At 38.5% G+C, this 25,105-nt stretch overlaps 2 protein-coding genes across 2 annotated transcripts; one reads left to right on the top strand and one right to left on the bottom strand.

Annotated features, from left to right (window-relative positions):
- Nucleotides 1-15,823: 15,823 nt before the first annotated feature.
- On the top strand, nt 15,824-18,629 carry LOC130966955 (uncharacterized). Its single transcript, XM_057891775.1, has 2 exons — nt 15,824-16,591; nt 18,378-18,629. Exons 1-2 carry the CDS (start codon nt 15,824-15,826, stop codon nt 18,627-18,629), a joined length of 1,020 nt encoding a protein of 339 aa, XP_057747758.1.
- A 2,854-nt stretch (nt 18,630-21,483) lies between these two features.
- LOC130966954 (probable disease resistance protein At5g63020) lies at nt 21,484-24,737 on the bottom strand. Its single transcript, XM_057891774.1, has 2 exons — nt 24,495-24,737; nt 21,484-23,907 (listed from the first exon to the last, which is right to left on the bottom strand). The coding sequence occupies exons 1-2, from the start codon at nt 24,735-24,737 to the stop codon at nt 21,484-21,486; spliced, it is 2,667 nt and encodes an 888-aa protein (XP_057747757.1).
- Between the last annotated feature and the right edge of the window lie 368 nt (nt 24,738-25,105).

Below are 25,105 nucleotides of genomic sequence, written 5' to 3'. Positions count from 1 at the left end.
TTTTAACTGTGCATTTGTCTTGGTCTATGGTGCACATGATAGAGATGAGAAGATGCAGGTATGGGAGGAGCTGAGCTATATAGCGGGGTTATGTCAGGTTCTGTGCTGTTTTATGGGAGACTTCAATGAAATAGTACATATAGAGGAACAGAGAGGCACTACTGGGTTGACACGGTCTGTGGAAGATTTTAAGTTTTGGATACAGGACATGAACTTAGTGGATTTGCTGCTCACTGATCGGAAGTTTACATGGTTTTGCGGGCGTTCTTGCAGTCGCATAGATAGAGTCCTGGTTAGCTTGGAGTGGCTAGAAGAGTTCTGATAAACCACTATTTTATGGTTTATCTTGTGCTCAATTGAGTAGTTTTTATCAACTCTTTACCCACTTATTCATATGATTTGCATGTTTTACATTCCCTTCCCAGAATTTGTGCTATGACTGAAAACATGCTTCTTTGGTCTTAATTTTGCTATGTTTAATCCTCTCTTATTACCATTTGATGCCGTGATATGTGTGTTAAGTGTTTTCAGAGATTACAGGGCAGGAATGGCTTAGAGGATGGAAAGAAAGCATGCAAAAGTGGAAGAAATACAAGAAGTTGAAGGAACTACAAAGCTGTCAGCCTGACCCTCTTGCACTAAAACGGTCATAACTTGAGCTACAGAGATCCAAATTATACGGTTTCAGTTGCGTTGGAAAGCTAACGTCCGGGGCTTCGATTTGATATATAATTTACCATAGTGGCCGTACAGTTAGGCGACGCAAATGCGTGCTCTACGCGGACGCATTGCAGTGACGAAAATCAGCGTGGCAGATTTCGCAACCAGCGAATCCTGGGCTATTTTCGGCCCAGTTTCAAGCCCAGAAAACACAGATTAAAGGCTGCAAAGTGGAGGAATAAAGGGGACACCTCAGATCAGATCATAATTCACTTTTCATAATTTTAGATGTAGTTTTTAGAGAGAGAGTTTCTCTCCTCTCTCTTAGGATTTAGGATTAGGGTTTTTAGAATTTAGGAATATTTCTTCTTCATCTCAAGTTCAATGTTCTTTTTATTTTTCTCTTTTATTTGTTTAATGACATTCATGTTATGATTTTATTAATCAATATACATTGAGGTATTTCAGACTCATGATTGCTTTTCTCTATTTTTAATTTAGATTATTTACTATTGGCTTTGGTTGATTAATTGGTAACTCTTGAGTTGTCAAACTCATCGTGATTGATAATTATTGTTCTTGCTGATTGATTTAGATTCCTATAACTCTAGTCTTTCCTTAAGGAGTTGACTAAGACTTTAGGTATTAAATTAATTTGTCCACTTAACTGACCTTCATAGTTAGAGGTTGACTTAGTGGTAGCAAAAATATAGTTATCATCACCATTGAGAAGGATAACTAGGATGGGACTTTCAGTTTTCATACCTTGCCAAGAGTTTTTAGTTATTAATTTATAAATTCCTATAATCTCTTTCACCTGTTCAAAACCTTTTTCAAAACTCCAAAATATATCTTTTTATATAACCAATAATAAATCATACTTCCATGCAATTCCTTAAGAAGACGACCCGAGATTTAAATACTTCGGTTATCAATTCCAAAGGGGTTTGTTAATTGTGACAACCAAAACTTTTGTAAGAAAGGTTGATTGCTTGGTTTAGAAACTATACTTGCAACGAGAATTTATCATAAATTCTAAACCATCAATTTTCAGTTCTTCAAAATGGCGCTGTTGTCGGGGAATTGCAAACGTGTGCCTTATTATTGGTTATTGTAAATATTTTTCAAAAAAAAAATTCAGATTTTTATTTTAAAATTCTTTTATCTTATCTTTTTTTTTTTCAAAAATCATATCTTTTTTCAAAATCTTATCTTATCTTTTTTCAAAAATTATATCTTTTTCAAAATATTTCATTTTTATTAGTTTTTGTTTTTATTTTCTCCTACTACTATGAACTCTCACCCCTCTAACTTTAAGTTTGATTCCAATGTTATTGTTAGGAATGGGAACTATAATGAGAACATACATCAAGGTTGGAATAATCAAAGATGGGAGGAGCCACAAAAATTTAATCAACCCTCATAGCAACAACCACCTCCAATGGACTATCAACAACCGTTCTATGATGCATATTAAGGCAATGGCTATGGTGAGCACTCTTTTGATTATCAACAACTCCCACCATATGCCTATGAACCCCCTCTTCAACATGACTTTGGACCACCATACTCACAAGCCCCTTTCCACCATTCACCTCCATATGACCCTAACCTCTATCCACCATACCAACCACCGTATGAGCCAAATGAACCATACATAGAACCACCCCCATTCCAACACAATTACTCTCATGAACCACCACCTCAATATACACCATCTCCTTATCATTATCGAGCTGAATCCTCCTATCCACCCCAAACCTCCATGGAGAACACACTTACCTCTCTCAGGGGTCTCACCTCTAAACTCCAAAATCTTATATCCTGCATGGACCAACCCTCCACCTTCAATGTTCAACCCTCAAGCTCCAGTGTACTTCCACCTCAACCACAGAAGGATCTCTCCATCCCATCACCACCATCTATGGAAGAGCACCCACATCCATCAATCCAAGAGCAACATGATTTCAATGCTGCTATTGACATGGAACAAGAAAGAAGGAATCATCCTCGCGAATCCATACTTCATAAGGAGTTAGAGGAGGCATTAAAGGTGAAGGTAGAAGAGACCTTTGCAGCTGAAGGAGTAGTTGAAAGGAGTTGTCATAGAAAAGAAGCCATCAAGGAGGAATACAATTTCATACTTAAACACCTGGATCAAGCGATAAATCGATTACCTTTCTGACGTTCGGACATTCAAGGAACCCCCATGGCTTCATGTAGAGAATCTACTGAAGAACATGGCATGAAGGAGAAGTTAGAAACTCCGGTGGACAGTGAGCAGCACGATTTGGTATTGGAACAATTGGAAGAAGCTACGCCTGCCATTGAAGAGGAAGAAGTGGTTGAAGACTTAGGAGATGCGAAACCTCCATGGGAAACTCAAGTTGCAGAGCCCCCTTCTAAGGAGTTTGAAACTGATGTTGAGGAGGGTGTACAACCTCCAAGGCATCTCATGATTGAAAACTTTGAAAGGGATGATCAAGAGATGAATTCAATCATTAATAAATTCTTATCTACATTTGAATCCTCTCCCATTGGACTTGACATGGAGATTAAAGAAGAAGAAGCACAACCTCCCATGCCCTTGGTGAACAATGAAGAAGAAATTAAATCAGAAAAAAGCTACCAAGAGGAAGAGGTTGATATTGAAGAAGCTTGCAAAGAGGTGGAAGATGTCAAAGAAGAGCACAAGGGAGTGGAGCTTGCACGTTCATTAGAAACACCTCCCCCTAAGTTGCCATCATCCTTCACAACATTCAAGTGGGTAAAATTCATATCCCTTAGCTTTCTAATTCCACTTGAATATGGGCTACTGGAGACGGATGGTCAACTTAGAGCTCTTTGTGGCATTAAGAGTAAGAGGAAGATGGTCAGTGGTAAGAATTGTCCTGCAAGGTTCATTATGGTTGGAAGTTTTAAGTTTAAACGTAAAGGTTGGTATAGAGCTCAATTGAATGCGTCTAGGAAGTTGTTTGGATGTTTCAGTGAGAATTCTAAAGCTGAACCACCCGGATGGAATCATGATAATCAACTTGAAGACGGATGTAGAAACAAGATTTGGGATCCGGGAATATATGAGGATCAATTTTGGGAGCTCAAAGCTTGTAAAGAACTCCATCAAAGCTTGAGGAATTTAATTAGTATGGATAGAGCTTATTGGAAGACCAAGCATTGGTGGAAGTTTCAGGATGAGTTCAAGCACAAGCCGCCATGACAAGGAGCTCACCAAATGTCCAACTTAAGGACTTTAACTAAAAGTGCTAGGTGGGAGACAACCCACCATGGTATGATCGTTCCTTTTTCAGTTTTAATTTTAGTCTGTTTTTGAGTTTTGATTGAACCTGGAATCATGTATAACATTCATATTAGCATTGCATTCTATACACTGCATTATAAAAAAAAAATTTCGCACGTGACGCGACAGCGTCACCGACGCATCTGCGTCATAGGTGTGTTGGGAAGAAAACAAAATTGAACAGAGAGTCACGCGAAAGCGCGGCTAGAGGCGTGCCTTTGGCACAAATTGGTCCACGCGACCGCGTCGATGACGCATCCGCGTCATGTGGGAAAAACGCCTACCACGCGTCCGCGTCACCCACGCGAACGCGTGCCTCAAAATCGACATAAAAAAGGGTGTATGGCCGAAAGTTGAGCTAGAATTGGGCTGGACTCGTGCTAGAAGCACAAGCCCTGCCACCCGTACGCGTGCCCCACGCGTCCGCGCCGTTTTCAAATTTAGGCCATCCATGCGATCGCGTCAACCACGCGACCGCGTCACCCAAAGATTTGGCAATATGAATTTCAAGCAGAGAGTTGCGCGACCGCGAGGCTGCCCTCGCGCTAATGGCACAAATCGATCCACGCGACCGCGTGGATGATGCGTCCGCGTCATTTCATAGAAGCGCTATCCGCGCGAACGCGTGACCCACGCGTCCGCGTCGAATGCGCCGCACAACTTATCTTAATCTGCCAAAATATCTTATCTTTTTCTTCCCCAAATCCTACTTTTTCTTTTCCTTTCTTATTTCTTTCTTCCCCCTTCCTCCTTCTTCCTTCTTTCTTCTTTCTTCTTTCTTTCTTTTTTATTTTCATGCATTTTTATGTTGGTGTTGGAGCTTTATTTGGACTTTACTTTATTATAACTGAGCTTATGGATATTATAAGGATTGGTTTGATAATTGATATTTTAAATTTGGCTCTCATATATATTTAGATTTATTACTTTCATTCCTCTTTTAACGCACACTACTTGTAATCCACCTGTATTTGAGATTATCATTCACAATTGTCATCATACAAGTGCTCTTTAATCCAGCTTATTTTAACAATTGATGCTTGACCTATGCTTCTCATGCCTTTGCCTGCATGCTTTTACACATCTTGCATCTAATTGATTTAATATGCCTTGCTATATTTCCATTGATGTCCTAATTGCATGTAGTCGCGACCATGTATTTAAGACATTATCCCTTACCTTGGTATTGATTATCACTTAAATCTTCCTCCTCCCGGTTCTAGCTATTTGAATTACATGTCCCTTTCCTTTCTCCCTTTTTCAGGATGGCCACCAAGAAGGGTAGAAAGAAAGCTACTCCCAAACCACCGGCAAGGAAAGGAACAAAAAGAGCACCAGCTGAGGAACCACAACCCCCATTCACCTGCACATCTCAGCATGCACCGAGGACGGTGTAATATTTAAGTGTGGGGAGGTCGATACCGACTTCCGCGGGTTAGTTATTTTCTGACTCAACACCAATTTTTAAACTTCTTTGTAGTTAGTTCTTGCATTTGCATGTTTGATTGCATTATAGTTAGATTTTGTGCATATTTTACCACCACTTGGTTGAAGTAATAGATTTCTTTTTAAGACCCTATTTTTAAAAAATTTCACTAATTTAAATTTAAAAAATTAAAATTTTCTATGTGTTAAATTTGTTTGAAGTTGTATTTAGAACATGGTTTTTGAGCCAAAGAACACACAATCTGTGAGATTTTGAGCTTATTTACATGGTTACATTATTTAACCATAAATTTTTATTCTTGTGTGTTTTCTTCTCTATGATTGTAATCTTTATTTTGTTCCAATCTATATGTCCAATATTTATTGTATTTACATGCTTGCATATGATTGAGGCCTGATAAACCACTATTTTATGGTTCATCTTGTGCTTAATTGAGTGAATTTTATCAATTCTTTACTCACTTATTCATACAATTCGCATGTTTTACATTTTCCTTCCCGATTTTGTGCTATGATTGAAAACATGCTTCTTTGATCCTATATTTGCTTATTATTAATCCTCTCTTATTACCATTAGATGCCTTAATATGTGTGTTAAGTGTTTTCAGATATTATAGGGCAGGAATGGCTTGGAGGATGGAAAGGAAGCATGAAAAAGTGGAAGGAATACAGGAAGTTGGAGAAACTGCTAAGCTGTCCAGCCTGACCTCTTCGCACTCAAACGGCTATAACTTTAGCTACAGAGGTCCAAATGACGCGATTCCAGTTGCGTTGGAAAGTTAACATCCGGGGCTTCGATTTGATATATAATTCGCCATAGCTGTCTCGACGCCAGGCGACGCGAACGCGTGACCTGGCAGGAAAGCAACCCGCGCGGCCGCGTGAGCCATGCGGCCGCGTCACTTTTCCGCGACCTGTACGGACCAGAAAGCGCTGGAAGTGACTTCTGGGCTGTTTCTGACCCAGTTTTCGGCCCAGAGAACACAGATTAGAGGTTATAAAGTGGGGGAATCCATCCATTCATTATCAAGCACTCATAATTCACTTTCCATGATTTAGATTTAGTTTGGAGAGAGGTTCTCTCCTCTCTCTCTCTTAGGATTTAGGACTTCTCTTAGTTTTAGGAGTGACCCTCAATCCCAAGTTCTTTATTTTTATTTATCCCAATTTAATTTATGAACTTTTCCATGTTAAGATTTGAATATTTTATTTAATGATATTTGAAGCATTTCAGTTTATGATTGTTTCTTTTTATTATTCCCAATCTGAGGATATTGTTATTCTAGTAGATTTAGTTTTTCCCCTTTTGGCCTTGGTTAAATAATTGGTAACTCTTGATTTATCAAACTCATTGCTGATTGAAAATTGGAATTAATTCATCCACTTAACTTACCTTCATAGTTAGAGGTTAACAAAGTGGGAGAAAAATCCAATTCTCATTACAATTGATAAGGATAACCAGGATAGGACATCCAGTTCTCATACCTTGCCAAGAGTTTATTTTATAGTTATTTATTTATTTTTCTTATTATTTTTTGTGCAACATACTGCCCTCTTACTTCTAAAACCCCAATTTTACCTTTTTCATAGCCAATAATAAGAACATACCTCCCTGCAATTACTTGAGAAGACGACCCGAGGTTTAAATACTCGGTTAACAATTTTTAAAGGGGTTTGTTACTTGTGACAACCAAAACGTTTGTACGAAGGGATTTCTGTCGGTTTAGAGACTATATCTACAACGCGACTATTTTTATGAAATTCTATACTGGCAAAAATCCCAACGTCAAAATGGCGCCGTTGCCGGGGAATTGCAAACGTGTGCCTTATTATTGGTTATTGTAAATATTTTTCAAAAAAAAATATCTTTCTTTTACTTGTTTATTTGTTTTCTCTTTTTCTCCCTTATTTCTGATAGCTACTATAGATTCTCACCCCTATCGCTTTGAGTTTAGTTCTAACTTTGTTGAAGGAAATAGAAACCACAGTAGGAATATGCATCAAGGTCAGACCAATCAAGGATGGATGGAGTCAAGAGGATCTAATCAACCCTTTAGGCAACAACACCCTCCAAGATATCATGGACAACGACCATTCTACAATGCATACCCAGCTGAAAGATATGGTGGACAACCTTGTAACTACCAACAAGCCCCACCCCGTGCCTATAGACCATCCTCTCAACATGACTTCGAACCACCATACTCAAAAGCTTCTTTTCGCCATTCGCCACCATACGATCCTTATCCGCCCCAATACCAATCCAATTACTCCCAAGAACCACCACTCCCCCATACGCATTACCCATATCCATCAAAGTCAAAATCACAGGTTAGCCTCGAAGAATCAATGAAACAATGTACTGCACTCCTTCATCAATTGGAGCAAGCAATGGTGGAGAAGTTAAAACAATTATCTTCCAGACACTCAGCCCCTCAACAGACCCTCATGGCTTTATGTAGAGAATCCAATGAAGAACGCAGTACAAAGCAGTCGCTGGAAGCTCTAGTGAATAGCACAGAGCATAACTTCGTACTAGAACAAGCAGAGAAAGTTGTCATTGCAGAAGAAGAAGAGTCGGTTGTTGTGGAGAACTCCGTCAAGGATGTTACAATTGACGCTGAGGAGGATTTTGCACCGCCTCCAATGCAAATATCTTATGAAGAACTGAACGGAATAACCCAGGACACAGGTTTCCTTGATGATGATGATCACGAGACTTATTCTCTTAGTGACGACCTTGCATCCGCAAGTGATTTCTCTGAGACAGAAGAATCTTCCCCGAGTGAATATGAAGATGATGCTAAGGTAGATTTTTCTCAACTCCAATATATGACTTGAGCGATGATGAGGGAGAAATTGAAGACTCTGATCAAGAGATGGTTGAAGTGGAAGAATTCACAGAAGATTATAAGGGAGTAGAACTTACAGAACCACTGGAAACACCTGTCCCAAGGCCGTTACTGCCCACCACAAACTACAAGTGGGTAAAATCCTTGTCTTTTATATTCAATATTCCACTTGAATATGGTTTGCTTGAAACAGATGGCCAGCTTAGAGCTCTCTGCGGCTTTAAGAGTAAAAGGGAAATGGCTCATACTCAAAGCCGGTGCACAAGGTTCAATAAGGTTCCACGCTTCAACTCGAAGTATATGGATTGGTATCATGCTCAATTGCATGGATCACGGAGAATGTTTGGTCACCATGGTGAGATTCTACCTTTTAAACCGCCCGGATGGAAACATATAGATCAAGACGGAGGCGGATTTAAAAGCAAGGCTTGGAATCCTGGAGTTTATTCTGACATTTGTCACCCCGGGAGCCTAACAATCTGTTTGAAGCTGCTCAGAAGCTTTACATACCTAGTTTGGGACCCCGGGAGCCTAACAATCTGTTTGAAGCTGCTCAGAAGCTTTACATGCCTAGTTTGGGACCCCGGAGGCTATTGGCATTCCAAGCACTGGTGGAGATTTTTGGACGAGTTTAAACATAAGCCGCCATAACATGAAGCTCCTCCACTGTCCAATTTAAGGACTTTAACTAAAAGTGCTAGGTGGGAGACAACCCACCATGGTATGGTCGCTTCTTTTTCAGTTTATTTCATATTATTTGTTTTTATTTTTATTTCCTTTTTATTTTATTTTTATTGAACCTGGCATCATGCATAGCATTCATATTAATCACTGCATTTTGCATTTTTCATGCATAATAAAAAAAACACACGCGACGCGGCAGCGTCACTGACGCGTCCGTGTCGCAAGTGCATTAGGAGAAAAGAAAAGTGAACAGAGAGTCATGCGAAAGCGTGGCTGGAGGCGTGCCTTTGGCACAATTTGACCCACGCGACCGCGTCGCTGACGCGTCCGTGTCACATGGGAACCACGCCTCCCACGCGTCCGCGTCACCCACGCGACCGCGTGACTTGGTAATCGACGTAAAAGGGGTGCATGGCCGAAAGTTGTGCTGGAGTAAGGCTGGACTAGCGCTAGACGCACAAGCCTTATCACGCGAACACGTGCCCCACGCGTCCGCGTCATCCTCCAATCTTGGCCACCCATGCGATCGCGTCAACCACGCGACCGTGTCACCATAAAAATTGGCAAAAAGAATTTCGAACAGAGAGTTGCGCGAACGCGAGGCTGCACTCGCGCCAATCGCACAAATCAGGCTACGCGTTCGTGTGCCCCACGTGTCTGCGTCGCCTAAACTTATTGCGCCCCACGCGGCCGCGTCACCCACGCGACCGCGTCACCAGCGTCGCACAACCTATCCCGATCAGTGCCAATTTTCTTATCTTTTCTTCTCTAATCCTAATTTTTTCTATCTTTTCTTATTCTATCTTCCTCCTCTCTTATTTACTTCTTCTTCCCTACTTTCTCTTCTCATTCTTTTTATCTTTCATTTTATTTTACTTAATTTATTTGCATATTTCGTTCATTGCATTTTAATTTAGTGCATATTTTTCTTTTCTTTTCTAATTTCATTATTTTTTTCTTTGGTGTAAAAAATTTTTTTATTTAGCTGTTGCATCTTCTCTTGAATTATTTTGGGTGCTTAGTGACTTGTTTTATTCTGGTTAGGTAATATTATGTAAATCAATGCATATCTTTTATACCTGTATTAATTTTTCATTGACATGAATTTACATTACCTCTCCTTACCCACACTCTCCCTAATTGTTGCAAAATTTTGCACCACTAGTATGCCATGTGCTTCTGTTGTTTTCTCACTTGCATGTTGCAGCTACCATGTAATTGAGACCTTTATTATTTGGCATTAACACCCATATTTTATTTACGTTCTTATCCTTATCTCTGTGTTACCGTTCTTCTTTTTCACTTCTTCCAGGCTGGCCACCGAAGACGGGAAAAGGGAGGAACTTTTAAAAGGGGAGACAAACAAGTCCATCTGCACAATCCTTGAAGAAAAGTATCAGTTGGAACCACCCGTCCACCTGCATATCTCAGCAAGCACCGAGGACGGTGCAATCTTTAAGTGTGGGGAGGTCGATACCGATCTCCATGGGTTAGTTATTTCCTATTTCAACACTAATATTTTATTTTATTTGATTGTTCATTGTTGCATTTGCATATTTGTTTGATTTTTGCATATTTTACCACTTGGTTAAAGTAATAATTTCTTTTGCAAGAAACTTTTTATAGTATTTCACTAATTTAAATTGAAAATTTTGTGTTAAACTTGTTTTGAAGTTGTATTTGGAATATGGTTTTTGAGCCAAAGAACACACAACTTGTGAGATTTTGAGCTTATTTATATGGTTACATTATTAAACCATAAATTTTTATTCTTGTGTGTTTTCTTCTCTATAATTGTAATCTTAGCTTTGTTCCATTCTATATGTCCAATACTTAATATATTTACATGCTTGCATATGATTGAGGCCATTGTTTGATTCTAGCTCACTTATCCCAAAATTAGCCTACCTTTTACATCACTCTTGTCAGCCCCCTTGAGCCTTTAATTCCCTCTTATTCTATAAACCACAACACTAGCCTTAAGCAGAAAAACAAATTTAAAATTCCAAGTTGAATCCTTGGTTAACTTAAGATAGAAATTGTGTAATTGTTTAAATGTGGGAAACCTATTGGGAACATGGATGATAAAAACAAAGGGTAGGAAGCTAAAAAGAATGAAATAATTCAAAATAAAAATTTTGGGAAGCATGCTCATGTGAAATCAAAATAATTGAATTACCATGTGCATTAAAAAAAATAATTCAGTATTTGAATAAAGGGGATACAAAAGAATTCCCCAAATGCAAAATAAAGCAATGCACATGGGACAAAATTAAAACTAATACATGAGCATGTAACATCAAAAGTGGGAAAAATATGGGAGAATAGGTAAAGAAGCTTTGCTTTACAAAGTGTGTATGTTAGGTGAGATCTTAGACTAATCAAGGATTCACTTAATTAGCTCACTTAGCCTTATATATACCCTTACCTTTACCTCAGCCCCATTACAACCCTGAAAAGACCTCATGATGTTTGCATTGGTATGCTAAATATTTGTTGATTGATTAGATGAGGAACAAAAGTTTAGAAAGCATGATTAGAGAAGAGTAGAGAGATTGACCCTAGACACTTGAGAGATTAGAGTGATATACACTACCAGTGAGGGTTCAGTGCTTAATTCTATGTTCCTTGCTTTCATGAGCTATCTTCTTACAAGTTTACTTGTCTTTATTTTATATGATTTGAATTAGTGAAATCTGATTTATGTTTGTCTTGGAGAACTTATTTATTTTTAACCAAGTAGGTAGAAACATTTTTTGCATGTAGTTGCATTCATCTAGATAGGTTGCATTTCATACATCCTACCATTCCTTTTCATCTTTATAGTTTCTCTTGAGTTTAGCATGAGGACATGCTATTGTTTAAGTGTGGGGAGGTTGATAAACCACTATTTATGGTTCATCTTGTGCTTAATTGAGTGGATTTTATCAACTCTTTACTCACTTATTCATACAATTCGCATGTTTTACATTTTCCTTCCCGATTTTGTGCTATGATTGAAAACATGCTTCTTTGATCCTATATTTGCTTATTATTAATCCTCTCTTATTACCATTAGATGCCTTGATATGTGTGATAAGTGTTTTCAGATATTATAGGGCAGGAATGGCTTGGAGGATGGAAAGGAAGCATGAAAAAGTGGAAGGAATACAGGAAGTTGGAGAAACTGCTAAGCTGTCCAGCCTGACCTCTTCGCACTCAAACGGCTATAACTTTAGCTATAGAGGTCCAAATGACGCGGTTTCAGTTGCGTTGGAAAGCTAACGTCCGAGGCTTCGATTTGATATATAATTTGTCATAGCTGCCGCGATGCCAGGCGACGCGAACGCGTGAGTCACGCGGACACGTGACCTGGCAGGAACGCAACCCGCGCGGCCGCGTGAGCCATGCGGCCGCGTCACTTTTCCGCGACCTGTACGGACCAGAAAGCATTGGAAGTGACTTTTGGGCTGTTTCTAACCCAGTTTTCGGCCCAGAGAACACAGATTAGAGGTTATAAAGTGGGGAAATGCATCCATTCATTATCAAGCACTCATAATTCACTTTCCATGATTTAGATTTTGGAGAGAGGTTCTCTCCTCTCTCTCTCTCTTAGGATTTAGGACTTCTCTTAGTTTTAGGAGTGACCCTCAATACCAGGTTCTTTATTTTTATTTATCCCAATTTAATTTATGAACTTTTCCATGTTAAGATTTGAATATTTTATTTAATGATATTTGAAGCATTTCAGTTTATGATTGTTCCTTTTTATTATTTCCAATCTGAGGATATTGTTATTCTAGTAGATTTAGTTTTTCCCCTTTTGGCCTTGGTTAAATAATTGGTAACTCTTGATTTATCAAACTCATTGCTGATTGAAAATTGGAATTAATTCATCCACTTAACTTACCTTCATAGTTAGAGGTTAACAAAGTGGGAGAAAAATCCAATTCTCATTACAATTGATAAGGATAACCAGGATAGGACCTCCAGTTTCCATGCCTTGCCAAGAGTTTATTTTATAGTTATTTATTTATTTTTCTTATTATTTTTTGTGCAACATACTGCCCTCTTACTTCCAAAACCCCAATTTTACCTTTTTCATAGCCAATAATAAGAACATACCTCCCTGCAATTCCTTGAGAAGACGACCCGAGGTTTAAATACTCGGTTAACAGTTTTTAAAGGGGTTTGTTACTTGTGACAACCAAAACGTTTGTACGAAGGGATTTCTGTCGGTTTAGAGACTATATCTACAACGCGACTGTTTTTATGAAATTCTATACTGGCAAAAATTCCAACGTCAAGGCCATTACTTTTTTTGCTCACTTATCCCAAATAAGCCTTCCCTTTTATGTCACCCTTGTTAGCCAATTTGAGCTTTTTAATCCCCTTCTGTTCTATAACCATATCACTAGTCTTAAGCAAAAAAACAAATTAAATATCCCAATTAAATCTTTGGTTAGTTTAAGATAGAGGTTGTGCATCAACTAAGTGTGGAGAAACTATGGGAACATGGGTTAATAAGGGAATGTATCATGTTTCTAATTCTGAATATTAGGAAATTTGGGTATCTACTCATGTAAAACAGAAAATTAAAAATTCCATATGCATTGATGTGTTATTTTAGTTTTTATGTCTCTATAAAAAAAAGAGAGAGAAAAAGAAAAAAAAATATATAATATAAATAAATAAATAAGGGGACAAAATTACCCCAATGTTAAGTTAATAAAAGATCAATGCATATGTGACACAAATTAAAAGAATAGTTGATACATGAGTATGTGATACAAAAGTGGGAATGATGGATAGCTAGATTTTAGAAGTTATATAGAATGTATGTAAGTTAGGTGATAGCCCAGGTTACTCAAAGATTCAATTTATAGTTCACTTAGCCATATATATATCCTCACCCTTGCCTTGGCCCCATTACAACATTGAAAAGACCTCATGATGTTTGCATTAGTATACTAAATATTTGTTGATTGGTTAGATGAAGAACAAAGTTTAGAAAGCATGATTAGAGAAGAATAGAGTGATTAACCCTAAACACTTGAGAGATTATAATGATATACACTACCAGTGAGGGTTCAATGCTTGATTCTATATTCCCTGCTTTCATGAGCTATCTTCTTACGAGTTTACTTGCTTTTTATTATATGATTTGAATTAGTGGAATTTTGTTTGTATTTGTCTTAGAGAGCTTGTTTACTTTTAACCAAGTAGGTAGCAACATTTTGCATGTAGTTGCATTCACATAGATAGGTTGCATTGCATACTCTCTATCATTCCTCTTCACTCCTTTATAGCTTCTCTTGAGCTTAGCATAAGGATATGCTAATGTTTAAGTGTGGGGAGGTTGATAAACCACTATTTTATGGTTTATCTTGTGCTCAATTGAGTGGTTTTTATCAACTCTTTACCCACTTATTCATATGATTTGCATGCTTTACATTCCCTTCCCAGAATTTGTGCTATGACTGAAAACATGCTTCTTTGGTCTTAATTTTGGTATGTTTAATCCTCTCTTATTACCATTCGATGCCGTGATATGTGTGTTAAGTGTTTTCAGAGATTACAGGGCAGAAATGGCTTAGAGGATGGAAAGGAAGCATGCAAAAGTGGAAGGAATACAAGAAGTTGAAGGAACTGCAAAGCTGTCAGCCTGACCCTCTCGCACTAAAACGGTCATAACTTGAGCTACAGAGGTCCAAATGATGCGGTTTTAGTTGCTTTGGAAAGCTAACGTCCGAGGCTTCGATTTGATATTTAATTTGCCATAGTGGCCGTACAGCTAGGTGACGCAAATACATGCTCCATGTGGACGCATCGCAGTGACTAAAATCAGCGTGGCAGATTTTGCAACCAGCGAATCCTGGGCTATTTCCGGCCCAGTTTCAAGCCAAGAAAACCAGATTAAAGGCTGCAAAGTGGAGGAATGAAGGGGACACCTCAGATCAGATCATAATTCACTTTTCATAATTTTAGATGTAGTTTTTAGAGAGAGAGGTTCTCTCCTCTCTCTTAGGATTTAGGATTAGGATTTTTAGAATTTAGGAATATTTCTTCTTCATCTCAAGTTCAATGTTCTTTTTATTTTTCTCTTTTATTTGTTTAATGACATTCATGTTATGATTTTATTAATTAATATACATTGAGGTATTTCAGACTCATGATTGCTTTTCTCTATTTTTAATTTAGATTATTTACTATTGGCTTTGGTTGATTAATTGGTAACTCTTGAGTTGTCAAACTCATTGTGATTGATAATTATTGTTCTTGCTGATTGATTTAGATTCCTATAACTCTAGTCTTTCCTTAAGGAGTTGACTAGGACTTTAGGTATTAAATTAATTTGTCCACTTAACTGACCTTCATAGTTAGAGGTTGACTTAGTGGTAGCAAAAATATAGTTATCATCACCATTGATAAGGATAACTAGGATGAGACTTTCAGTTTTCATACCTTGCCAAGAGTTTTTAGTTATTAATTTATAAATTTCTATAATCTCTTTCTCCTGTTCAAAACCCTTTTCAAAATCCCAAAATATATGTTTTTACATAACCAATAATAAATCATACTTCCATGCAATTCCTTAAGAAGACGACCCGAGGTTTAAATACTTCGGTTATCAATTCCAAATGGGTTTGTTAATTGTGACAACCAAAATTTTTGTAAGAAAGGTTGATTGCTTGGTTTAGAAACTATACTTGCAACGAGAATTTATCATAAATTCTAAACCATCAATCTTCAGTTCTTCAAGTTCCTAGAGGCACATTTAAGAGGTGGACCAAGGGGTTTGTTAGATCATTGCCCACTAATAGTGGAGGGTAGGAAGTTGAGAGGAGGTCCCAGGCCGTTCCGGAGCCTTGATTCATGGTTTACGCATGAGAGATTTTGCAGGATGGTGAAGGAGGAATGGAGAGGGTTGGAAGAGCTACAATTCACAGATAAATTGAAGGCGCTAACAGAACCACTGAGAAGATGGCATAAGGCAAATTTTGGTGACATGGATAAGAAGATTATAAAGTTTGAGGAAGAGATCAAGAGGATTGATGATATGGTCAGCAATGGAGTATATGATGGAACATTGGAGGCTAGAAGAAAGGAGTTGGTTAAGTGCTATGAGCGATGGTATGTGAGGAAAGAAGTACATTGGAAGCAGCTGTCGCAGTCTTGGCACGTGAATGATATGGACAAAAATACAAGATACTTCCACAATATAGCTTCAGCAAGAAGGCGGAACAATAGGATTAATACTCTGGTTATCAACGGCAAGTTGGTTCGGAATCAGGCTAAAATAAAGGTTGCTATCAGAGAGTTTTATAAGGACTTATATCATCAAGAAGACTCTCCTATTATGGGTTTCAGAGATGGTCTGGTGGTTCAAATAAGTGAGGAGGATGCTATGGCTCTAGAAGTGATGCCGTCGGCAGAGGAGATCAGAGAGGCCGTGTGGGACTGTGAGTCCTCCAAGGCGCCAGGGTGTGACGGATACAACATGAACTTCATCAAGCGATGTTGGGATGAGATTGATTCTGAATTCACAGTTGCAGTGATGGGGTTTTTCCAGACGGCCAGGTTACCGACAGATGCCAATATCACTTGGGTGGCGCTGGCACCTAAATTCATAGGTGCGAAGGAGATTAAAGACTTGCGACCTATCAGTATGGTGGGTGGTGCACGAAATTGTGATCAATACTTTTCACAGCTCAAATAATCCCTGGTAATGAATCCAAAAACTTGGTGCTCAATACCATGGCATAAACACAACTTCGCACAACTAACCAGCAAGTGCACTGGGTCGTCCAAGTAATAAACCTTACGCGAGTAAGGGTCGATCCCACGGAGATTGTTGGTATGAAGCAAGCTATGGTCACCTTGTAAATCTCAGTCAGGCAGACTCAAATAGGTATAGTGATAAACGAATAAAGCATAAAGATAAAGATAGAGGTACTTATGTGTATCATTGGTGAGAGCTTCAGACAAGCGTATGAAGATGCCTTCTCTTCCGTCTCTCTGCTTTCCTACTGTCTTCATCCAATCCTTCTTACTCCTTTCCATGGCAAGCTCATGTAGGGTTTCACCGTTGTCAGTGGCTACCTCCCATCCTCTCAGTGAAAATGTTCCTATGCTCTGTCACAGCATATGGCTAATCAGCTGTCGGTTCTCGGTCAGGCCGGAATAAAATCCATCGATCCTTTTGCGTCTGTCACTAACGCCCCGCCTGCTAGGAGTTTGAAGCACGTCACAGTCATTCAATCATTGAATCCTACTCAGAATACCACAGACAAGGTTAGACCTTCCGGATTCTCTTGAATGCCGCCATCAGTTCTCGCCTATACCACGAAGACTCTGATCTCACGGAATGGCTGGCTCGTTTGTCAGGCGAGCACTCGGTTGTCAGGCGATCAACCATGCATCGTGTATCAGGAATCCAAGAGATAAACACTAAAGCCTTGATTGCTTGTAGAACAAGAGTGGTTGTCAGTCACCTTGTTCATGAGTGAGAATGATAATGAGTGTCACGGATCATCACATTCATCAAGTTGAAGAACAAGTGATATCTTGGAACAAGAACAAGCGGAATTGAATAGAAGAATAATAGTAATTGCATTAATACTCGAGGTACAGCAGAGCTCCACACCTTAATCTATGGTGTGTAGAAACTCCACCGTTGAAAATACATAAGAACAAGGTCTAGGCATGGCCGAATGGCCAGCCTCCCAAAGAGGGTTCAATCATAAAAACATGATCAAAAGGCTCCCAAATGATCTAAGATAGCATGAAACTCAAAGATAGCTACCAAGATGTAAATACAATAGTAAAAGGTCCTACTTATAGAAAACTAGTAGCCTAAGGTGTACAGAGATGAGTAAATGACATAAAAATCCACTTCCGGGCCCACTTGGTGTGTGCTTGGGCTGAGCAATGAAGCATTTTCGTGTAGAGACTCTTCTTGGAGTTAAACGCCAGCTTTTATGCCAGTTTGGGCGTTTAACTCCCATTTAGGTGCCAGTTCCGGCGTTTAACGCTGGAATTTCTGTAGGTGACTTTGAACGCCGGTTTGGGCCATCAAATCTTGGGCAAAGTATGGACTATCATATATTGCTGGAAAGCCCAGGATGTCTAATTTCCAACGCCGTTGAGAGCGCGCCAATTGAGCTTCTGTAGCTCTAGAAAATCCACTTCGAGTGCAGGGAGGTCAGAATCCAACAGCATCTGCAGTCCTTTTGAGTCTCTGGATCAGATTTTTGCTCAGGTCCCTCAATTTCAGCCAGAAAATACCTGAAATCACAGAAAAACACACAAACTCATAGTAAAGTCCAGAAAAGTAAATTTTAACTAAAAACTAATAAGAATATACTAAAAACTAACTAGATCATACTAAAAACATACTAAAAACAATGCCAAAAAGCGTACAAATTATCCGCTCATCAGTGGGGTGTGTGTATAAGGTTATTTCGAAGGTGCTAGTTAGGAGGATGAGATCAGTGATTCCAGCATTAGTAGGAGAGACTCAGAGTACATTTGTACAAGAAAGGAAAATCCATGATGGGGCGCTTATTGCATGTAAAACTGTTAGTTGGCTTAAACTGAGGAAAAAAGAGGCTGCCTTAATCAAGCTTGACTTCCAAAAGGCATATGACAGGGTTAAGTGGAGCTTTGTGAACATTGTGCTGCAGAAGATGGGATTTGGGCATAAATAGAGAGCATGGGTGATGGAGTGTGTAGCCACTGCGTCTATGTCGGTGCTGATAAATGGATCGCCATCTAAGCCTTTCAACATGGAAAGAGGATTGAGACAAGGTGACCCACTATCTCCATTTTTGTTTGTACTTGTGGTGGATGTGCTGTATCAAATGATTGGAGAGGCAGTGAGGAATGGTCGTATATCACCGTTGCTGGTTGGTAGATATAGTGTAGCATTGTCACATCTTTAGTTTGCTGATGACACTATCCTCTTTTGCCCACCAGAAGAGGAGACTATAAAGAATTACAAGAGGCTTCTGCGATTCTTCGAGTTGATGTCAGGCCTGAGTATCAATTTTGATAAGTCTAGCCTGATTCCAATTAATTGTAAAGAGCAATGGGTCGAGCGTATGTGTAACTTGCTGGGTTGTAATAAATACCTTGGAATATCCCTAGGAGCTAATCTGAGGTTGGTGAAGACATGGAAGCCTATCATAGATAAGGTGGAGGAGAAACTCAGCTTGTGGAAGGCTAAGGTGCTAAACAAAGCTGGGAAGTTGGTACTTATCAAATCTGTGTTGAATAGTCTGCCAGTATATTATTTGAGCTTGTTCAAGATGCCGAAAGCTGTTGCTGAGAAATTGATTTCGCTGTAGAGAAGATTCCTGTGGAGCTCAGAAGAGGGTAGGACTGGCATGGCATTAGTAAGGTGGAAAGTGGTACAGGCGCCGAGGAAGTTAGGTGGGCTGGGAGTTAGGGATGCTATGGTTCGCAACACAGCGCTGTTGTTTAAGTGGTGGTGGCAATTTGTGAAGGAAGATTGCCCACTATGGAAAAAAGTCATAGTTTCTTGTCATAATCTAAACCCCAATGAGCCTTTATCGACTCAAGACTTGCCTACTAGAGGAGGACCATGGAAGGATATCTACTAGTTACACATCAGGAACCAACATTTAAGGGATAAGATGGTCGCAGGCCTGTCCATGGAGGTTGGGGACGGGTGTAGGACACGATTTTGGGAGGATGCATGGGTGCTTGGTGGATCTCTGAAGAACCGATTCCTGAGGCTTTTCTCTGTTTCAAACTAGTGTGGATCTGTTATAGGGGATTGTGGTTTTTGGGATGGGTTTGAGTGGATTTGGAACTTCCAATGGAGGCGAGAGCTCTTCCAATGGGAGTTGGAACTCTTGAGTGCTTTGCATGAGGTTTTGAGACCCGTGAAATTAGTTCATAATAGAGAGGACAGAGTGGTGTGAAAATATGATAGGCGAGGTATTTTTACAACTAACTCATTTGTGCAGGTGATGCAGGAGGAACTGATCCCAGCGGAGGTAACTAGTTACAGCTTCACCAAGACTGTCTGGAAGGGGTTGGTTCCGCCTAGAGTGGAGCTGTTTGTCTGGTTTGTTCTGATAGGAAGAGTGAATACAAAGGACAGGTTGAGACGGTTTGGAATCATCAGTCAGGAAGATGTTACTTGTGTTCTTTGTAACAACGAGGTGGAGGATGTACATCACTTGTTTCTAGGATATCTATTTGCATGGCAGGTGTGGAGTGCTTGGATTTCAGCCTTTGGCCGACGATGGTCTTACCCGAGATCGATAAAAGAACACTTTCTTAGTTGGATAGAAGAACCAAGGAGGATGGAAGAGCATAACGAGTGGAGCGATGGGGATCCCTTTAGTTGTTGATGGCTATGCCAGAGATGACATGGGGACGGATTTGTGTTGTTATATTTGCTAGGTCTGTTTGTTTTTAGTTGTGTGACTCTGGTGCTCCACTACTATTGTGTTGAGCTATTTACTTTCAAAAAAAAAAAATATTCATATGAAGTTGTTAGTCGAGATTATTAGATAACAATTTAATCAAACATGTTAAATCATCTAACCATATCAACTAACTTCTTTATATGAAGATAATGCATATGAATCGGATATAAATTTCTTATGTAAGTGAAATAAATCGAATATTGCATACCAAATTTGTTCACAATGAATAAGAAAATCATTAATGGTAACAATGTGCAAGAATCTAACTATTTTTAGGAGATAATAAAGTTCTATTTTCACTGTATTAAGATATAAAATAACTCAATATCATTTTGTTTCTATTATTACTTTCTAAATTATAGGATGCATTAAATAAATTTAAAAAAAAAAAGATTCCAAATTATTTCCGAATGATTATGAACTTTATTTTATGTTCTTTTTAATTGTTGGAATTAATTCACAATTAACTTTAGATATGAAGTAGGCATTATTTTATCTTCTATGAAATAAATTTTTGTACTCCATGAAAAAATCATCCATTCATTTGAATAAATTAAAAAAGAGAAAAGAATAAAGAGAAAATAAAAACTTATAGATAAATACATTAGAATAAGAAATTAATTTACACCATAAAATAAACAAGAATTTTTCTACTTCTTTTTTTTTTTTTTGGTCAAGAAGAATTTTTCTACTTCGAGCGTGGTTCACAAAGTAAATGGGCCACTTAAGTTCACATTGCTTATGAATAATTGGGCCAGAAGTGTAGTTTAAATATCGTTTTTTCAGGTAACAATTGTTAGATAATAAAAACCCAAACTCTGACGCGTAATTAGGGAATGGCCTTGGTCCAATTTTATGGGAGTGGAATAGCCCAAATTTGGCCCAAAGGGGGGTACATGCAAAAGTAGAGCGAGGAATTACCGTCCAAAAACAAAGTTATATTTTTATTCGAGAGAAATGGAGCATGAATATGAGATTATACAACAACAACAATAACAATAATAATTCAATACATGATTACAGCATAAAGGTAATAATATTATAAAATTCAATCAACAACATTTATTTATATATTTATTTACAATAGCATAATGAAATCATATCAAATAAGAATAAATGGCCTAAATCTGGAATCAAGTGCGTCTCTAATGGCTGGATCATCCCACACTAGATTGTTCCACCATTCTGTTTCACCAGTTATTTGAATTAGTGTGTCCTTAGAGTGAAAATTCAGAGGCAGCTTCCGCAGATGATCGCATCCAACAACCATGATGAATTTCAATGAATGAAAAGGCAATACTCCATTGTATATTCTCTTGAGTCTCACCAGAAAAGATAGTTTAAGAAATCTAAGATGTGGAAACAAATCCATGTCCACAGTTTCGCCTTGGTCTTCCTTCACCAACTCTTGAATTGAGTTGCAATTTCTAACTTGAAGAATCTCAAGGCACTGAGCATGCTTCAGCCATGTCAAGTGAGTTATTGAATCACATCCGTTGATCTCTACATCACGAAGCGCCTCGAGGTGACACGTGTAAGTGATGGATGGAACTTCCTTGATGTTGTACAAATATTGCAAAGTTATAAGCTCCAAATGCTTCATTTTAGACCAAGATGCCAACAATGTTGCAATCTCAATTGGCTCATCAATAAAACTAAGCCAAACATATCTCAAGCAACCTTGCAACTTGGTGGAGCTAAGCAATTTTTGGATGCCTCTCATGGTTTTTAAGTTGATGCAAAGTTCCTCCAATTGAGGCAAGCTTTCTAATTTGTCTATCAAGATTGCTTCTTGATTATTATCTACCTCACTAAAAGACATGCCTCCTCCCACCCTCCCTCCATACCCAACTCTTAGAATCTGCAACTGTTTAAGGCTTTCCAAAACCTCAAGAATGTTTGATGAAGTAAAAGTATCTTTCATGAGGAGGACCTTCAATTTCTCCAACTTCTTCAATTCAATTGGCAACTGAATCTGTGTGGATACTTCTGAGAGTGACAGGTTAAGAAACTCCAAGTTGATCACCATGCCTATTTCACTTGGAAGGTGTCTGATATGCCTATTGTTTGATAAATCCAACACCTTCAATTTTGACATGATTTGTAGATTTGAGAAATCAACATCGTCCTCAAGATTTTGCAAACACAGGGTTACTAGATTGGGACAAGGCGGTAACTGGCGCAATCCGGAGGCTCTTATAATGGAAATCTTCTCAACAAGTTCCATCTTTTGGGAATGTAGATGGAAAGCGTGCTCCTCCACCACCACTTTGTCATCTTGATCGCATGCTATCCACAGAGCCATATCTCGCATCACATCATGCATCTTGATCCTAGGCCACCACTGGAAGATATCAGCCATAACATCCTCAACCAAACAACAAAGCTTTAATTTTTCAATAATAGAATGGCCTTCCTCACGCATATCATATATGCTCTTCTTACTCCTCCTCCCAAGAAACCCTTCTCCGATCCATCTATCAATGACATCTTCAACTTTGATCTCGTAGTCTTCTGGATACACGGCGCAATACAGGAAGCAGTTCTTGTGCGCTTCATCTGGCAGCCTGTCGTAGCTAAACTTGAGAACACCGAACACATTCTTCTCCAAATCGGAAGCAATCCATGGGTTCCTCCTCAACTCATGTTTGGCTTGCCTCCAAGAATCAATACTCCTGACTCCAGACATGGCACTCCCCACAATGACAAGTGCTAGTGGCAACCCTTTACACTCTTTAGCCATCTTCTTTGCCTGCCTTGGAATTTCCACATTGCTCTTTATTGTTCCTTCACCTACTTTCTTGCAGAACAAGGCAAATGAATCCTCTTCACTCAAAACTTCCATTTTGAACTTCTTATCTGCTTGCATCTTATCACACACATCCTCTTCCCTTGTCGTAAACACTACTTTTGATCTACAACCGGCCTTCTTCGGATTCGGTACTCCTACCTCTTGAAGCTCCAACTTCCCCCATAGATCATCCAACATCAACACAAACCTCCTCTGCCTTAGGACTTGGTAGATTTTGCCCACCTTCTCATGCTCGCTACTTCTGTTCCAAGAATCGTCCTTCACCCCTAACCTGTTTCGAATATCATTCATCACTTTGGCATTATCACAATCTTTAGCAATGGTAATCCACAACACAAGATCAAACTCGTGATTGCGGTTTCCAAACTCATTGTGAATTCTCTTCATGAGAGTGGTTTTTCCCACCCCACCCATGCCATATATTCCAATGATGCCCACATTTTCATCTTGAAGGCTGTTCCACACTCTGTCTACCATCGAATCCACACCCACGGTCTCTATGTGAGGAATTTCATATATCGGCTTCAATGATAGGTGGTGAGTGATATCAACACTGTGTGTGTAACCTTCTCCTTTACTCAAAACTTCGTTAACTTTGAAGATCATCTTATGAACTCTTTTTCCAAACTTATATCTTGACACACAATTACTTTGTCCACAACAGATTAGACATTTTTTGTTGGGTTCTGGAAGATCTTTAGTTTCCTCCATTTCCTGTAATTATACGATTGGTATTAATTTTTTAATATTTATTCTTTGTTTCATTTGCCTATGACTTAAAGTTTTTCAGTTATAACTTTGTACCTATTTCAAATTTGTTTTAAATAAGAGTAAGCCTAGCTACAAAAGAAAATTATTGAAATATTTGACCAACAAAATAAAATGTATAATAAAACTAGGTAAAGCTTCCCCTTTTCATCTTTGCACAATCCCTCTCCCCTTGATTTTAGTGTGTGTGTTTGATTTACAATTGTCATTAATATTTACTAAGTTCAAGAATTTATGTGATTGGGACGTATTCTCCGTTATTATTTTTTATGTTGGGAGATTTTGTTGAATTTTATCCTTTTTCTATTATTATTCTTTTGTGTTGCAAAGCTCTTGTTTTTTTAGTTTAATAGTAATAGATTACTAACATCTATCTTATGTTTTGTACTCTATTAATCGTATGGCATAAATTCTCAAAGATTATAGCATATAATTTCATTTGCTAGCAAAATTTTCTCTTCTAGTATTGAAAGAATGGACTTCATGTAAGTGTATGAATAAGTGAAAAATTGGTCATCAGTTAGTAGAGATACCTGTTGGAGATTCCGAACTTGTTGGAGCCAACCATTGACTTCATGTCTTCTACGCCTCTCTCCGTGGATCTCATCGTTCTCAATTCTTATCACCACATCTCTGCAAATGTTATCAAGATGTTCCATCTTTTCTTTTAATTTGGTTAGGTTCTCCTCTTGCTTCACAATGTAATCAGCGTGCACTTTGATGCAACTGTACAAACGGTTACCAGCATCCCACAATATTCCCACAGCCTGTTCCATCCTTAATTTATTTGATTATCTACTTCTAAATCAAGCTTACTTCGTCCATTATCTTCTTCATTTTTTCATGAAAATACACACACATAGAAACAGAGATAAGCTAAACATTAGAACCTTTTATATGGTTATCCTAAAATTAAACAAGAGGAAGAATAATTTCATTTGTACGCATGATGAAGATTATTTAACATAGCAATTCAACTCGAGTAAAAATGTGTAACGTAACATGTAAATGATATTATAATCTTAAAAAGATATTATGTGATCATTTTGTCTCATTCATTAAGCTGACATATATATTTTTTGGATTAGATAGGGTTTGATACTTTTGAGGTTATATCACACCTTGCAATAATATTTGTTGACTT

This window comes from Arachis stenosperma, chromosome 3 (genome assembly GCF_014773155.1).
Source record: "Arachis stenosperma cultivar V10309 chromosome 3, arast.V10309.gnm1.PFL2, whole genome shotgun sequence".
NCBI lineage: Eukaryota > Viridiplantae > Streptophyta > Magnoliopsida > Fabales > Fabaceae > Arachis > Arachis stenosperma.
Note: the sequence above shows the minus strand (reverse complement) of the source record. Positions and strands in the feature narration are given on the sequence as shown.

Excerpts from the sequence above, each read along its gene's own strand:
- LOC130966955 (XM_057891775.1), top strand. The coding sequence starts at position 15,824 with ATGGTGAAGGAGGAATGGAGAGGGTTGGAAGAGCTACAATTCACAGAT. Across the intron at positions 16,592-18,377 it reads ACTTGCGACCTATCAGTATG|GTTATTTCGAAGGTGCTAGT; the intron begins GTGGGTGGTGCA and ends TGTGTGTATAAG.
- LOC130966954 (XM_057891774.1), bottom strand. The coding sequence starts at position 24,737 with ATGGAACAGGCTGTGGGAATATTGTGGGATGCTGGTAACCGTTTGTAC. Across the intron at positions 23,908-24,494 it reads AAGTTCGGAATCTCCAACAG|GAAATGGAGGAAACTAAAGA; the intron begins GTATCTCTACTA and ends GTATAATTACAG.